The sequence below is a fragment of the Sorghum bicolor genome, chromosome 6 (assembly GCF_000003195.3).
Source record: "Sorghum bicolor cultivar BTx623 chromosome 6, Sorghum_bicolor_NCBIv3, whole genome shotgun sequence".
NCBI classification, from domain to species: Eukaryota; Viridiplantae; Streptophyta; class Magnoliopsida; order Poales; family Poaceae; genus Sorghum; species Sorghum bicolor.
The window spans coordinates 59,989,187-60,007,203 of NC_012875.2; the positions used below are offsets into that span (position 1 = coordinate 59,989,187).

The following is an 18,017-nucleotide window of genomic DNA, read 5'->3' on the forward strand; positions in this document are numbered from 1 at the left end:
ACAAGTACTGCTACGAGTAGTAGGCCTTGTTTAGTTCCGAAAAGTGAAAAAGTTTTTGGTACTGTAGCATTTTTGTTTGTTTGTGATAAATATTATCCAATCATAGACTAAGGTCTTGTTTAGATACACCCAAAAACCCAAAACTTTACAAGATTCCCCGTCACATCGAATCTTGCGGCACATGCATAGAGCATTAAATATAGATAAAAATAAAAACTAATTACACAGTTTGTCTGTAAATCGCGAGACGAATCCTTTAAACCTAGTTACTCCATGATTGGACAATGTTTGTCAAATAAAAACGAAAGTGCTACAGTGTCAAAATCCAAAAAAAATTTGGATCTAAACAAGCCCTAACTAGGATCAAAAAATTCGTCTCGTGATTTACAGCTAAACTGTGTAATTAGTTTTTGTTTTCGTCTATATTTAATGTTTCATGCATATTCCACGACTGACGGAGAATCTTAAAAACTTTTTGGTTTTCAGAGTGAACTAAACAAAGCCGTAGTTAAAAATAGTGCTACTACGACTCTACGAGGACCAACGGCTTGGTAAAAGACACGATGCTTTCCCACCTGCTCTGCTCTGCACCTTTGGAATCACTGTTGGGCTTTGACCACGCCTGGGGGCTGATCTGGATCGGGCAGTTGGCTGATCATCGATGGATCGATCTGGGAAATGCATTGTTAACCCGAAGGAGTTGACCTGCCACTGCCAGGAGGACAGCCCGAGACGTGTCCACTGCCCACGCTCCCGTCCCAGCTCCCATGGCCAAGTGCAGCCGGATCGGGGAACTGGAGCACCTGCGCCAGCATCGTCGTCGTCAGCTCTGGACATTTCTCAAGGCAAAAACTCTTTTTTTAAAAAAATATTCTCAATGCAACCAGCCGTGCCTGCGCCCTGCCGACGCTCGAAACTGATTCACGGGACACGGAGGGCGACGTTTTTTCTGGACCAAAATAAAGCGGGGGGTAATCGTATCGTAATCCAGACGGACTGGCCAAAAGGCAGTGGGAGCTGGAACTGGAATGATTAGCCGGAGCAGCGCAGGTCCAGCCGCGAATGAGGATGCCGGGGCATGGCGCACCGCGCACGCCGCACGGCCACTCGCCACCATGCTTGGGTGTGGTCGGTCCAGTGGATTGGATTGGATCCGTCGCTCTCCCAACGGTCTGTCAATTGCCACTACAGGTTTTAACTGCTTTTGTAGTTGTAGTAGTAGCATTTTTAGGAGTTCTAAAGGTAGAAAACGTAAGAGTATGTCGCAATCCTAAGGACTTAGCTTGAGTTTATCTACAGAACCTCAGTAATTTAGTAGTATTTTTCTCACTATAAATTAGTGAATAGTACTTTCAGCCATAACTTTTCAGTAGTGTTTTTCTCACTATAAATTAATAAATAGTACTTTCGGCCATAACATTTCAGCTAAGCGAACAAACTCTTAGGCACCTTTAGAACGTAGATTTCTTTCTCTATTTTCTATGTTTTTCTGTGAAAACAAATTGATTCATGTAAAATTACTTTTTAGATACTTTGAAATTACTGTGTTTCAGAAGGACCATTTATTTTTATCCATAGAAGCATCCATTGTGAGTGTCATTTTATTTTAAAAAAATGAATATGCAAGATTGTTACGAATACATCAATACTTTAAAAAACGTTTATACACTGCTTATATTGAAATAAATACATAAATACTCGATTCCTAATTTCTTTTACTATATAGTTCACTTGTACTCATATATATATTTATTATTTATATATGAATATATGTGTGTTAGAAATCCGGAAAAAATGATCTTGTTCGAATAATCCAATTCAGGAGGCCCCCTAGGCTCTGGCGCCGCGCCGCTGGCCTCCTCTCCCCCATAAATAGCAGCGCACCCGCTCCACTCGGCTCTCGGTCCATGCCCATCGCCTCCTCTCCTTCCCATTACTCACGCCGCGACGCCGACACCAGCTCAGCTCGCGCTCGCCCGGCCGCTTCCGCCTCCTCCTCCTCTGCCGCTCTACACCCACCATGTCATACGGCCACGCCTCGCGGCACCGCGGCGGGGGCATGCCCGCCACGACGGTGCTCGCGGCGAAGGTGGCCCTGGCGTCCGCGGTGCTGGCCGCGGCCGCGTCCCTGGCGCGCCTCGCCGTCCCGCGCCTCGTGTCCGTGGCCGGCGCCGTGCTGCCGCGCGCCTGGGCCGTCGCGCGCCTCTGGCTCGTCCCGCCCTACCTCTTCGTCACCGTGCACCTCATCATCCTCGTCATCTGGAAGCTCTCCGACCACAGGCACTTCCAGCACGCCGCCCAGCAGCACAAGGACCCCTGGCCGGTGGTCGCGCAGGACACTGCGCCGGCAGCCGCTGTCCACGGCCACGACGCCGTGCTGATGGCCTCCACCGCCGCGCCGACCGTCAAGGCCAAGGAGGAGGAGTACGGCGAGCCCCTGGAGGCCGAGTTCTCGCCGGACTCCGGCGGCGGCGAGTCCTGCGTCACCACCGAGTCGGACGAGGACGCCTCTTCTTCCCCTTCCCCGTCGTCCTACTTCGCGGACGTGCGGCGTAGCCTGGCGCCTGCGCAGGAGCGCGCCGTCCACCTGGAGCGGGAGCCCTCGCTGCCGTCGCAGGCCGTGGACGCCGACGGCGACGACGATCTGGATGCCACGTGGAACGCCATCATGCAGAAGACGCGCCCGGCTGCTCCCCCTCCCGCACAGCAATCACCGCCGCAGCAGCGGCCGCCGCGGACGCCGAGGGCCCGGGACCCGTCGGTTGGCGCGGAGGAGATGAACCGGCGGTTCGACGACTTCATCAAGAAGAACCGCAACTCCTTCGGCCGACAATAGGCGACCTCCCCACCCGATCCAGCTTCCACCGCCGCCGCCGTACGATATACGTATATAGTAGAAGACACATGCATCTTTGGTTTTTCCGCCGAAGAGATCGCCGGAGCGGAGGGAGGCGGGGTCTTTCGAATCGCCATGCTTAGGTAGGTAAATTATATATGCTAGTAATTTGTGGAAGTGAAACAGCACAGTAAAAATCCGTTCTTGATCAAGATTAGTCGGCTGCTTGATTAGCCGTGATGAGTTGTCGTTTGCGTGTCCGGAGGTTGGCGACGCCTTGGCGTGGCTGCTTTCCGTAAGAAAGCAAGAAATTGGTCGGCTTCTGCGCTAGCAGTCCGGTCCACTTGTTTCATCTTTCCCTTTCGGTGCCACCAAGATCTAACTGTAGATGCATGCTTGCTTAGTGCTGACTACTGATGCTCTGGATATTTCTGCGAGTGCTCTGCAAACGAACGACTAATTCCAGTCAAAAGTAAAATCCTCTGACGGAGGTGTAGTCTGAATCTCTGAATTTTCAGCGCCAACACTCTATGTTTTGCAGTAAAATATTAGATAACAGTGATTTTAATCACAGAAAGTTACGCAAGTCACTTGGTGCAGACTAGACTTACATGTCCGAATGTCCCCTGGTTGCACTAAATGACTTAAACGAGATGCCTGCAGTCAAATTTCGCCATGAACAAGCGGCCAAAACACTGGAACTGACGAATTTGTTTCGACCCTTTCAGGGACTTGCAGGCTGCGAAGGTTCTGGATGGATTATTGGATGGTGGTGATGTGGAGAGTAGCTAGATGACCTTAATGCGCTGAAATGATGGTTTGAGTTGGTACCTGGCTGTTAGGTTCTCCTTTTCAGTTGTTGCCCTTGCTCGCCTGGCATTTCTTCTAGCTTTCCACTTTCTTTTTCTTTCTGCTACAGCTCTTTTACTGATTATATAACAGTGCTAATTGTCCAAGTTCATATTTATATATATAAATATATGGTGCTAATACTGGTGAAGTAGTGGGTGTGCCTGTGATTACTGCTTACACATAAACTGTTGCTGCCACATGGGTTGTGTTTGTGTGAGTGTGGGGGAGGGAGATCCACAGGTCAATAGCCATGCCACCACCTTGTTCCATGATTCTTTCTTATTTTTCATGGAATGGTCAGTAGATGCCTCCCTGTTCTATGTTGCTACAGCCTATACAGCGTGGTTATGGTCACTGTTTGTCTGACAGCCAGCAATTCTTGACAGCAAAACTTGGGTGCATGTGCTACTGTTGGTTAAAAAAACACACACATCACATATTCACATATGCATCATGTGCAGATGACAAGTCACAGCTATTATCATGATTCAGGAAAGGTTTGGTTTTGCCCTGCACGCTGTTGCTCCCTCTCTCTCTCTCTCTCACACACACACACACACACTATTCCTCTTCTACCATACTCCCATGTGTAACGAAACGGTTAACGATAAACCAATCATCGTGATAAAAAAAAATCGTCGAGATGCAATGGATCAGAGGCTCCTCCCTTGAATTGTAAATGCTGCAAATATAAACCTGATACGACAACCAACTTGGAGAGTCACTGTTGGTTGGGCGAGTCACTGTTGGTTGGGCGCAGGCATGATGCGCAGAGAACATTTTCAGCTTCCAGATACTCTGCAGTTTTGTTTTTCAGGCATGAGAAACAGTGACAGTACGTATGCGTACTTTGCTGTGAAAATTCTGCAGTTTTGCTTTCAGTGACATATGCAGAATCAGTTCCTGAGGAGTACAAGTCAGTACTGCTTGACGTCGTGTTCGAGTACTAAATTCAAAATTTCTGAATGTTTTCAAGAGTTCTGACTAGGAAATAAGTTACTTGCCTTCTGATAATTACACCTGAATATCAAAGGATATACTTGTGTTGTACTCCTACATGGCCAATTCAAACTGAAGTAAAATTTTCTGAAGATGAGACTGAAGTGGAGTGTGTCCCCCTTGTGCTCCTGAAAGTGGCGTCCGAACTGCTTCAACAATCAACAGGATGCATGGCTCTTCACATCGCACTGCGAAAAGGGCCATATACTGAACCATCCCGGTCTTCTACTACTCCCAACCACAGCTGCATGATTGTGATCCAGTGAAGCAGGAGTGCAGGTCAGGGCATTGCGTCGCTTTGCGTGAAAGGCAGCACCAGCAAGTCCCAAAAAAAAACAACCCTTCGGCTGTATCGCAATTTCGAAAGCGCATTTCAGGTTTTATCCTCGTCATCCACAGTCAACTTATCCATCAGAGCTGAGATCTGTATGGTGGATTCTTTCCTCTGCAGCTTCCCTAGCCTGCATGATGTTATGGGCTTGCATCCATCTCAACATCAAAAGGGGGTGGCTAGATGCACTTAAATTTGAAAAGGCTAGCTACACCCCTGGGTGTGAGTGTGAGTTGCTAGTTTCCTACTACCTCTGGACAAGAGATGTCACCAAAACTATGATGGCCATGCATGCTGGCAGGATCAGGGTGCAATACAACTTCAGACATCCCATCTGGCAGCAACACCTGTGCCATGGAGGCCTTGTTTTGTGGCTGCCCTTTCGTTTGAGACTATTAGCTAGAGTCTTAGCACCTCCTCCCTAGGCTTCAATTATGGAACCTAAACTATCCATGAACAGGGTCTAATCACCACTTCCACTGACCCTGCAACAGCACCAGGGTATTGTACTGTTGTGGTGGTTATGGTGACAGGGCAACAACCACCTCCATCTCCGTCCGTGGAGCAAGGTGTTTTCAGGTTCATATAAACCCCATACTAGCAAGGGTTAGCACACGCTTGGGGTTGCAAACAACCCGATACATGCAGGAAAGAATTCTTGGAAAATGGAAACACACTAGAGATCGGTTAGGCCGGTCTGGAGCCCGTCCAAAACTGCAAAAGCCTAGAAACGTCTCCCAGGAGGACAGGAGCACGCCTAGAGTGCCGATGAATCTAAAGGCGAGATGCAACGAATAATAGTGGGTTTAAAAAAAGGGTAAAATTTGGAATAGTAGATGTATTTCGACGATTGGATTGTGGGGAACTCAATTGGCTATGTATCTCTTATTTTTATAAGGAGTAGGGGTGGTCTTATTTAGTTGAAAAACCAATATGGTACTATTATCATATTGCTTTATAAAGTTTTTCTTAGATTGAGTCAAAATAGTGTCATGGGCCTATTTAAATTGGCTTGGGTCCAATTTAAGTGTCAACACATGGAAGATGGCTTGAAGTTTCTTCTTCACTTGTGGCCTGTGGTCCTCATGCCACTTACCACACACAAGTGTATTTTTGTTGTATATATATAACTATATAGGAGTATAAGTATATGCTGATCATGATCACCACAATATAAAGGGAATGCCTTGGCAATCTTATTGTATAGTATGTGCTTGCCGCGCCTATCCTATCCGGCTGAAAAAGACACGGGCGCGGCAAAGTGCAGCGAACAACGCCGTGCGCGAAAACGAGTACATGTACATGCATGCGCAATGGTGGACGCATCGGGACACAGCAGGAAGGGTGACATGAGTTGAGGTTGCTGAGAGGAATCGGCAAAAGCGCCGTCGCCGCCGGCCCCCACCACCGCCGGCCTACTAGCTAGGCTTGTCGCCGTCGACGCCCCCGATCGAATAACAATCACGGTGGCCCGTAGCCGTCGTCAGCAGCGACAGCTATCCGTCTTCCGATCCACCACCGGATGGTCGGGGCGTGACGGGCTCATCCCGCTCGTGAGCAACTGATCGAGCACGTCGTGTTCGTGTCACAGGTCAGTCGAAAAGGCACTCATGCGTGTCGGGTCAGAACGAAGGTAATCTCTCATTCTCAGGGACAGAAAAACTGTTAAAAATGACACAAGATAAATTGGCTCTAGTGGCATTATTTCAGCTCTCTTCCTGCACATTCTCGAAAGGTTAAAACAAGACAAATTGGAGGTTAGGAACAACGGAGTGTGTGTCAAGATTGGTGCTATTGTCGTACGTATGTTTGGTAGGCGTAGGCCGGGGTTGTCGTTGTCAGGCCAAGGTTTGTGTGATGGTAGCCCACATCATGGCGTACTTGTCAGGTTAGTGTAGTACCTGGATTAGATTTGGGTCACCAAAAGCAAGCGTCAGATTTTTCTTTGGCTCCAGCTCTTAACAGCTAGTCAGGCGCCCTGGTCCAAATGCAAGGGCTGATGATAAGGGGTACCGTAACTGTAGGAGGTCACTGTTTTTTTTTTAACTTAAGGAGGTCATTGTTTTAGGTGAGCTTTGCTGGGACTTGGGTCACTGTACATTTAATATACCTGCAGAGATTGTTCAAATGCCGTTTGCCAACCTGAAATGGCATTCCATCTATGTTAACTGTCAGCAGATTAGTTGTTCACCGAGGAGGAATAATCAGCTGAAGCATTGAAGGTATAGTGACAGCATATGTACTACAGCATTGAGGAATAATCAGCTGGGAAAGTTGGGTATGTTTTACTATCAGAAAGTGATGGCTTTCAATTTAATTTAATCCTACTACCGAGCAAGGATAAACCTTCTGCACTCAGGTGTCTCATTGAGCAGTTCAATTATTTTTCATGTACTACAGTTAGTTAGCTAGCCTTTTTCTAGACCAACTAGTTTTCTGAAAAATGAAGAAAACTAAAATACAACTCCGCATTTCCCTAATTAGAAAGATGACAACAACAACACACACATGATTGGTTCTGATCATAGATACTACTGCAGAAGTAGGTGCCTAGTCCCTAGGTTATGTGGGAATGGGATAGATTATACAGAGTAGCTCCAGGGATTGATGAGCATGCTTTCCCATGTCCTCCCATGATACTTTTCATCCCGTGCTACTGCACCTATGTGTCTTGTGTTCAAATAGGCCGTGCTTAGGTCACAACTACTTCAGCTAGTACATCTCACTAGAAGTCTAGAACCTTAGCCCCTTCCTGCTGGACCGAAAAGATTTAACATACTACACCGCTACTAGCTCCAATCACAACATTAGCTGTCCTGAATAGTGAGCCGATTTGATCTTGATGCCTTCACCAATAATAACCCATGTTCCTACCTGCTTGTCTGAGGGTTTGTTTACTTCCACTCCAAAACCCAAAATTTTTCAAGATTCTCCATCACATAGAATCTTTAGACGCATGCATAGAATATTAAATATAAACAAAAATAAAAACTAATTGTAAAGTTTGGTCGAAATTTACAAGACGAATCATTTGAGCCTAGTTAATCCATGTTTGGACTATAATTACCACAAACAAACGAAAGTGCTACAGTGTCATAAAAGTTTTTCCTTCCCCAACTAAACACGGCCTGATACGAAAACTTCCACTGCTCAAGTGCTTTTCAGGACCATCGGCGTCGTTGCTTCAGGAGGCGCGAGAGCAAGGACACCTCTGGACCTTGGCGGGAGCTATAAAGGCGCTGGGCTTGTTACAAGACCACTGGGCACAAGGGGCACGAGCGTTGCAAATCACACCAAACCATGGAATTGACATGTAATTGGACCATTTTCTATCTACCAGTCAAAAAAAAAGGCAACGACTTCAGAAATGAAAAAACAAATATATGTCTATGCCGCCATGGGAATCAGAATTATTCAAAAGACGGCACAACGCCCATGGCTCAATTGTTTCTCACCGAATTATCCAAACACGAAATATGTACAGGTACAAAGCAAATTCATTTATCTCAAGCTATAGTTGCCAACAACAAGGGAAACACAGTACAGTACAGGCCTAGGCAGGTTCAGCGGGAATTCAGTTTCGATGATACAACCTCGATCACAACGGTTTCCTTGGCTCCAGGTTCATCAAGCGGCGATTCCCGGTGTGCTCCTGCACGGCAACAGCCTACACCATACATTTCTGATGTTTTTTTTCTTCTTCTGACGCTCAGATTCAGGTACGAAGCCACCAACCATCTACGTGATAATCTTCTTGACCGAAGGACTGACGGAGAAGCCGCACTCTTCTCTGGGATTGCCTGCCTTAATGCACTCACATCCTGGCGCTGGTATGTGCTCAGCCTTCACCGCGCGGGCAACCTTAGCATAGAGAGGATAGAGGCATGAGAAGATAGAATAGAGCTGTCAGGAAAAGAAAATGAGAGAATACATACATATTACTCCGTACGATGGAAAGTAACTCTATGATCAGAGGTGTCAGGATGCAAGATGGATATGATCAGAGGAACAATAATACTCCGTTTGAATGTAGCTGACAGAATAAGGAAGTGGGTAATATAACTTTTACATACATATCTGCCAGATCTCTTGTTCCTGTAAATGATGAGGATGTCCTTAGCTTGAAGTCCATGCCTCTTAACAAATTCACCTGAGAATAGGGCATGCAATTCGTTGACATATATACAGAACTCCAAGTTAAGAATTACTTTACTCTATGATCGACTTACCAGTAGTTTCCAAGATATACATCCTACTCTTATTATTAGGCCAGTACCTGAAAGAAAATATATTGCATCAGCATGATAAAATTCAGTTGCCGAGCAACAGGCAGATATATCGATCCTCAAGCTGAGGCTTGCATTACTTTTTGGCATCTGGAGAAACTACAGGCAAATATTCACTCTAAACTGATGATCATCAGAAACTCTGACATCTGAGCAACCAATAGTAGTGCACTATGGTGAAGATACCTGTACTTAAACTTCCATACAGCTGGGAGCTCAAAGTCGTCCATTTCCAGTATCAGGCCATCCTTATCTTCCAAGATTGGAAGGTTAGGCTCTGCATCTTTCTACAGAATTCAGAAAAAGGTGAAATTGCAAGATGACTTGCAGCTCACAGTTAAAATCTTACTTGCATTATAGCTGGGCTTCGTGCTGGAAATATAATGTAGAACACAATGAACATACCAGAGAGTAAAACCCAGTTAACAGGATATGCAAGTGCAAGTATCTACCTTTGGCAGCACAATTCTTCCAATGTTTCCAACATCACTGTTTGTCAAGTCCTTGCGCAAGACCATACGGTAATCTTGACAGTTGACCTTTTGCATGTAACAGATTGGCATATGAGAAAAAAATGAGACTTAGTTCAGGAGGAAGCCACCAAATATGATGATTGTTTAAGCGGTCAGCAATGAATTTTGGCATACCAGTAATACATACTGGAGAATGATACCTTCTATATATAGTACATTTTAGCTACTCCCTCCATTTCAAATTGTAAGTTGTTTTAGCTTTTCTAGTACATCTAGATACGTAGCAAAAGCGTTTGAGCTTATTAGCCGACTTTGTCTGTCATTCAGCAGTATTTTTCTTTCACAACAAATCAGCGAACTTTCTGTCATGCCTTTTCAGCCAAGCGAACAGGTATATGTATTTAGAAAAGCCAAAGCGACTTATAGTTTGGAACAACCTAAAATTATGTTTATCCATCTAAAAACACTATTTTCCTACTCATTGCCATACGTTCACTAGGTTTGAGTATTCTTTTATAATAAAACTTTTTAGGTAGAATCAACTAGTTGAAAATTGTGAATTCATTTCCCTCAGTCCTAGAGAATAATAAATAGTTGACTTTACTCCTATGCAATCAATGAGTATAATTATTTTCTTGAGTTAAATAATGTGTCAATCCTGTATAGAAAATACTAATAGTACCAACAAAGCATATGATGCATTAAAATGGCAACATACTTTTTTATTTGTAAAACTAATATGCCCATTGCCCTGGTTTAGGTCTTCCATCTCCACAGCCGGAGTGGGATCTGGTTCCTCACTGTTGTTGCTTTCATTATCCCCACCTCCAAAGACTCTTGAAGTGTCCTGGAGAATCATGACACCATAACTACTCATATGAACAAAAAAAATATTTTGACCATACTCTGAAATAGTCCTAATGTTTACCTCTAAGTTGTTGGTTTCCTCAAAGATTTGAGTGGAAGTGTAGTTGGTTGAGCTTGGAGACGTAAGTTGAAAAGGGGAGGTAGGTGTCCCTGATGGGCCCATGTTAAAGCTATTTGAAAAAACTGCACCTGCGCACCACCAAATGATAAGTAATGAAGCAACACACAGTACATTTCTCCTTTTATTTCAAACCATATATAGCTGCATGACATACATATATTTTTGTCAACAAAATGCAAGGTTTAGAGACTTAGGCTTCTGCATTAGTATCACATATTTATGAAACATGCACTTGGATGCATTGGAAAAAAATCTTTGGTTGTCGGGGATGTCTATAAATTAATTAATCATAAAATAACTCTGCACTTTCTATCGCAAGTAAATTAAATGTTCCTTGTTTTCTGCGGAAAATAAAATAAATCTATCTAGCCAATTTTGATTTCAGTAAAGAACAAGGTGCAGAGTGTATTTGACTTTCGAGCAGAAATAATTGTGAAATTGAGGCTGTTTAGAAATTAATCAGAGTATATAATACCCCTCCCCCACCAGCAACCCCCCACCCCCAACATACACACACAAAACAGCAACCGAAACCTCTCATGGCCCTCCCTTTACATTCTTACAACCTATAGCCTCATGTAATCCATGCTATGCATCTAATTCTCTATGAATTAAGCTCCTAGACCTAATGGACCCCAAACCGTAACTCTAACTTCTCATGAATCGTAAAGATAACCCAACCAGACCTTCGGTTCATTTACGATTCTTTACCTAACAATTTTTAATAACAAATGAAGAAGCATGGTGCCAAGTACTCCCTCCTTTCTAAATTGTAAATTGTTCTGACTTTTTTCTAGATATATAGCTTTTACTATGTATATAAACATAATATCTAGGTGCGCAAAAGCAATGGACCTAGAAAAGCCAGAATGACTTACAATTTAGAACGGATGGAGTAGAATCCTTGCAGGGGCTCGTGGATGGAAAAACTTGCATAAGAGTTAGAAAAGAGGTGAGCAAATTATCTAAAATTTCTGCATGTCCTAATTGGCCTTGTATTTACCAAAAAACTGATGAATCTACCTTGACTTTGAAAGACCAAGGGGGTTGACACATCTAAATGAGACTGTGGTCTTGGAAGGAATCTCCTAAGAGAAAAAGACAAACATGCCCCTATTTGACATATATCACTACCCTACTTCACGTGTTCAACCCTTGCACTATAATGATGAATACGACAAACCATTTCTACTTTAGACATCTTCACTCGTAATGTATACGTATGTTTTTCCCTAAGTTCTCATGAGTTAAAGCAAACCCTAAAAAGATAGAGTCCCTCCCTCCAAGATAAATAGTGTCAAAGTCTTATGTGGGTTTGCATCTATGGTGGCACCACAAATCAAGCTACGACCACTCAAATAGAATATTGAGGTAGTTCTTTTTGAATCAAGGTAAATCATATTATTAGATAAAATTGACATGTTGTGATCAGGGATTTGCTTTGTTAATTTGTTAGAGGTTTTGCTAGAGCCAACAATCTCTAATAAGGAGGAAACAACATTAATGAATACAAGCAAGGAAAATACTACTCCTATCTCCTTTCTTTATCTACATCATAGATCTGAGCAAGGGCAACAGATCCATATAAGGCAATGTGGGTGCGGGCGTGCGGCCACACCCACACCAAAACAAGAAATCAATTATTGATATCAATTATTCACCATATTTGTACCAATGTCCAACTCTATGCACCCAAACACATGCCGCAAGCCCTCCTGTTTTTTCTCTAGCTTCGCGTTGGCTCCAAGGTCCTCTAATTGACTAGCCCCACTACTTAGAAACAATCCACAGTACCAGTGACCAGTCCACTACACAAAACAAACCCATGCAAATATTCCATTTGTAAGTGCCAAATGTACACGCGCATATATATACCTGACTCTTTTTCATGGTTGTTGCTGTGAAAGGAAGGAGTTTGGAGCATATTCATTGTTGCAGGAGCATAAGCAGTGTTGTAAGGCCTCTGCACGTAAGTAGTAGTCCATGTATGGGTGGTATACGGGGATAAATTTTGATGTAATAATCCATTGCTGTTGATATTGTTGCTCCCGTTGGCAAAACTAGTGGCATGAGCCAAGGACACAATTGCATTGTTGTGCACTCCCCAGTCTGCAAAACCCCTTGCTGCTGTGTGCTGCAAAGATGCTGTGTTGCCATATGGAGAATAATCCTGGTAACATCCTGGAAAATTTGGGAGCAGACCTTAATTAGATGTTTACATAGTAATGAAAATGGTGAAGAGTGAAGAAGAAGAAGAAGAAGAGAGGATGAAGTATCAAGAATTGATAAGTGTAACATAGCAAAGATGGTGGCATGATCTTTGCAGGAAGACGATGCTAATAATGAATCACTATATGCATATGACTAGTCACAAATGGTACGTAACTTGTTGAAAGAAAACTCAGAAAGACATAAATGGTTACTTGTTGAAAGAAAACTCATAATTAGTAACTCGTTGAAAGAAAAATTTTGTTAGTGATTGATTAGTGACACTGAGGTGAGATTAAAATGGCAAATGGAGATCTCAGAAGTGTGTCAAAATGGCTCTGAACCCGTAGAGCAGATAACTTTATGCAACGATGAAATAAAGCTCGCCAATCATAAGTTTTTGTCTAGGCCGGGAGCTAATCATGACGAGACTATAAAATCCGCTAATATAAGAACAATCGGGGACATAATCACATCGCCCCACATGTAGCACGAGCCGACGCACAGATCCGAGCGCGCATCAAAACCCTAGAAGCATCATCGAAGAAACCCTAATAGACTAAAGATCATGGAGACTCCAACGCATAATTCGGCATGCCGTCGTCCGGGGTACTGACCGGTAGGCGGCAGGGAGTGCAGGCGGTGGTCTGGCGGTGGGATGAGCGGCTGCGGCGGCGGCACCGCGATCTGGGCGGAGTACGGGGTCTGTGACACCGGTACATGAACCGGCATTGGCACCGGCGCCCGGATCAGGCCGGCGGGGTACTGGTGGAAGTGCTGCTGGTGCACGTTCGCGGCCCCCGGGGCGGCCCGGTGCACGGAAGCCATCATGAACGCCTGGTGTTGCTCGTGTGAAATGGCCCTGCCGAGGTCGGCGTGGCCTGCGCCGGCGGCGCCGGCGGACGAGCCCTTCGCGTTGGCCATCCGGAGCAGCGACGTCTGTGTATGGCCTGCAAGAGAAGGGAGAGACGGGGCCAGGTGGTGGTGGCCGCGGCTGTGGCCTTGAAGAGGTCGTCTCTCTGTAGGTGCTGCCTGATTTATTTCGGGCTTTGGGGAATTTTCTTTGGGAGATCGAGGACGGGGTAAAATATCTTCGTGACAAAAAAGAAAGCTGGCATGCACTGCTCAACAAAAAGCTATAAATGGAATGGCAGGCGAAAAAAAAATATAGCATTTGTTACCTGCTTTATATTATAAGAAAGTGATACTGGCTTTAGAATTAAATCTTATATATATTGTGATATACACTCTCTAATAACATATGGAATATATTTGGAAGGAGAGAATGTGATGCATCTTTGACAATGCTTATTATAAGAAACTCTTGACAATGCTTATTATAAGAAACTGATACTGGCTAGATTCTACCATATAGTTTAGAGTTAAATCTTGTATATATTGATACACACTCTCTAATAGGAAGGAGAGAGAATGGGATGCATCTTTGACATTGCTTTTTATACCATAGTTTATAGTTAAATCTTGTATATATTGTAATACACACTCTCTAATAGCATATGTCACTACTACACAAAGCAAGAAAAGAGACACGTTTACCAGCATATGGCACTACTACACAAAGCAAGAAAAGAGACACGTCTACCTGAGAGTGTATATCATAATATATGCAAGATTGCTCAATAGGATGCATCTTTGAACATATCTCAATATAATATAAATAAAATGACATTTCACACCGGTCCTAGAGGGTATTAACGAACATATATACAAATAATATTTTGTAGCACTCTACTCTATACTTTCATGTTACATGTTTATGTTTTTCTAATGTTTTCTACCTCATGTCTAGACCTTTTTCTCCACACATTCCGCTTAGTAGGTGAATAGTTTACCGTATGTTCTCATTGTTCCTCATGTTCCTCAATACCTGAAGGTGAAGCAAATCTATCTTCATCGGCATGAGATCTTAGATAGGATTGTTTTTTGCTTAGCAAATAATCAATTCGTATCGCATAATCATCATTCGAGCAAATATTGGAAATCACATATATGTTTTATTAAAAAATATTAAAATATATTATATATGTCCATTACTTCATCAAATTTAATTTATTTTATATACTCGAGGTACGCATACACGTTATTATAATTATGTATTATAATTATTGTGCCAAATTTAATTTTGTGGGCACCTGCAATTTAAACAAATCTACTTCATAATGCATTGTAATATAAAAGATATGTAATTAATGTTAAAAAAAGATACGTGACTAATGTTAAAGATATAGTAGATGTGTAGTTCTAGTGCATCAAGACCAAATAAAATAATTTATCACTTTCATGGGCTCACACGTGTTAAATCAAGGTTGACTACCTGTTCCACTACAAACATATTCATGTTAGTGTTAAGTGTGAGTGTGACAGATAACATGAAATGTGAAGTTATATATCTCAAAGCATGGATAAGTATTTACACATCATAACTAACCAAACACACTTCAAGGTTTATGGTGAACAATAACAAGTAAGATCGTGAATATAAGTGGCTTTATAAGTTATTGACAACTATATATAGTTATGGTCATGCACAAGTAATAGCAACATAGCACTATTAGTCATTCTAAAAAATAATCAAGATGCACAAGTTTTTTTAGAATATTACACCTCCATAGGATTGGGATCAAGGTTGATGTTCACCTCTGCGATTGCTTTGGTTCCTATACTTCCATAGGATAAATTAGTAATAAGAATGTGCATATCAAACATGCTTGAACGCATGCTTAGGAGTAGAATTAACGTAGTAGTGCTATTGTAACATGCTACCAATTAATGTGCGAGGTGTTTAGAGCACAAGTGAAATGCATATGTTTAAACATGGTGTGGTGGTTTGACCATGGCTTGGGTTGATCTGACTGAGGACTGAGGTCGACCTAACCATCACTAAACAAAGGTTGGTGATCTAGCACTCTAGCTGCCATGTTGAGCTAGTCTCCTACGACTAACTAGTTGTATGGAGCCTTTAGGTCTAACCATCAAGAACTATGATGTGCACACGGCTCTATCTTGTATGGAGCTAGGTCTAACCATCAAGCACTATGATGTGCTCGAAACTCTATCCCAGGATTGTATAGGACAAATTGGCCAACAAATTGTTAAGATGGTGGTTTCCACATGTTGTGAAGAAGGCCTAGAGGACATCTAACCACACATATTTTTGCTAACTAAAATCTAGTTTATCCATGGCTATTCTTTTCAAGAGTTCTAATAAATGGTTTCAACTTCATATTAGGAAAGTTTCATTGTAGAGAAGAAGGCCTACCACAAAGTGAGTAAACTTGCTCTAAGGCCCTAGATTGGTATAGAGGGGGTGCTTGTGTAGAGCTTGCCCTTGTTATTGCCAAACTTATAGAAATAGAGAGAGGGATTTGGATTATGGTCATGCTCCTAATCCCCTTACATGGTGAGTGAGGAGGAAGATCGCTAGGGTAGTGGTGCTCCGGTAGGTCTCCACCTTATTCTCCTTATTCTCCCCTTTCTTGAGTGAGAGTAAGTAGTGAGGGGAGTGGAGTAAGTGCGGAGGTGTGGTTTCGCTATGTGCAAAGTGTATCTAACATGTGTGACCATCTGAGATAGGGGTAGGTAGCTAGTTATGAATGTTATAGGTGTCAAGATGGCATGGTGATCTAACCACGAGAGCTTGTTGTCTAACCGTCAGATACTGGCATGGCTAGTTTGATTAGCCAGCGCTCTGATTGAGGATAGACTAGATGACATGGGGCTTCAAGACCTAGTGGCCTGACCATTAGAATTGTCAATTTAACCATCAAGCATGAATGCTAGGATTAAATATATTTCACTATTTGATTTAAAAAACAACATTTTATGAATGCAAACTACATGGTTCTGTCCCCATCTAGCTCAAGTAATTAGCCCATTTGACTTCTGCATGATCTTTGTTTTGCTAGAAGAGGCTACTACTCATTGTGGTCAAACTGAAATGACACTTTTTATAAAAAGAAAAAAGTATATTTCTCCTATGTAGGTTGTTTACTCAAAAAAAAATTCAAAATCTTTTCGCAAAGCTTTATTGATTCAATAAGGTAGTTGCATCGTTTATAAGTAATCAATTGGAGGATCATCTATCTAAATAAAAGAGCTCTTTTCCACCAAAGCTAATCTTGCTAATTCATGGGAAACTGAATTACATTCTCTATTACAATGGCTAATGGAAATAGCAGCAAACTATTCCTAGTACTGGCAGCATTCGTCATAGATTCAGTTGTCGCCGTAGCTCAGTAGCTGAGAAGCCTCCTTCCTTCATCGTCGTGACCACTTCCAAGCAGTCTGCCTGAATCTCCACGCGAGAGCAGCCAATTTGTTGGGACATGGGCTTGGTTTACTCAATTTTCATTGGTTGCACGCTTGGTTTATTGTTCATAATCACTACGGTATGGTTGTGGCGATGATCTCATAACGGTTGGGACATATGGTTCGTTTTTTTTCAAACATATAAGAGCATCTCCAACAGTTTGGGATTTTTCCTTTGGTAAATCATGGCATTTGCCAACTCCCAAAATAATATGTGAAAGCAAAAAAGAGATCATCTCCAATAGTTTTACAATTTTGACTTCCCAAATACCTGAACCGTGGACCCCTATATTTGCTACATGGTATTTTTCATTTAATTGTTAGGATTAATTTATGCTTCCACTCAGTTGTAATAAACACTTTTTTGAAAAAATGGCAAGGAGTAGAAAAATATTCATGTTTCCCACCATTCACACGAGCATACACTGGTAGTCGTCACATTATGGAGTAGTCGTCACATCAGCAAGCAGACAGGCAGCAAGAGCAAGTTGCCATGATGCTTCTCTAAACCACAGACACAACGACTACGAGTAGGACATCTTGATGCGCGCCGGGGAATCGCACGCATATATGCGCACAGTTGAGAGATTTTTGCCAACTTAGCAAAGATGCCAAAGTCGAATAACAAACTATTAGGCCCACTTTGGCAGCAGGGGATCCCGGAGGGTTCCCGGTCATTTCCCCGTGGAGGGAGCCCACGAGGATGGTTTCCACG

At 43.0% G+C, this 18,017-nt stretch overlaps 2 protein-coding genes across 2 annotated transcripts; one reads left to right on the forward strand and one right to left on the reverse strand.

The window, feature by feature from the left end:
- On the forward strand, window positions 1,887–3,836 carry LOC8076459. The gene is made up of 2 exons (XM_002447274.2): window positions 1,887–2,979; window positions 3,565–3,836. Exon 1 carries the CDS (start codon window positions 2,021–2,023, stop codon window positions 2,834–2,836), a length of 816 nt encoding a protein of 271 aa, XP_002447319.1. The 5' UTR covers window positions 1,887–2,020; the 3' UTR covers window positions 2,837–2,979; window positions 3,565–3,836.
- On the reverse strand, window positions 8,403–14,022 carry LOC8076460 (putative B3 domain-containing protein Os04g0676650). Its single transcript, XM_002448725.2, has 9 exons — window positions 13,591–14,022; window positions 12,641–12,946; window positions 10,706–10,833; window positions 10,496–10,624; window positions 9,757–9,843; window positions 9,491–9,591; window positions 9,248–9,294; window positions 9,092–9,168; window positions 8,403–8,879 (listed from the first exon to the last, which is right to left on the reverse strand). Exons 1-9 carry the CDS (start codon window positions 13,895–13,897, stop codon window positions 8,757–8,759), a joined length of 1,305 nt encoding a protein of 434 aa, XP_002448770.1. The 5' UTR covers window positions 13,898–14,022; the 3' UTR covers window positions 8,403–8,756.

What these genes read in the sequence shown, in the direction of transcription:
- LOC8076460 (XM_002448725.2), bottom strand. Translation starts at nt 13,897, where the DNA reads ATGGCCAACGCGAAGGGCTCGTCCGCCGGCGCCGCCGGCGCAGGCCAC. An exon ending in GAAGAATTGTGCTGCCAAAG is followed by an intron (nt 9,592 to 9,756) that starts GTAGATACTTGC and finishes TGAATTCTGTAG; the next exon opens with AAAGATGCAGAGCCTAACCT. An exon ending in ACAAGAGATCTGGCAGATAT is followed by an intron (nt 8,880 to 9,091) that starts GTATGTAAAAGT and finishes CTCTATGCTAAG; the next exon opens with GTTGCCCGCGCGGTGAAGGC.
- LOC8076459 (XM_002447274.2), top strand. Translation starts at nt 2,021, where the DNA reads ATGTCATACGGCCACGCCTCGCGGCACCGCGGCGGGGGCATGCCCGCC.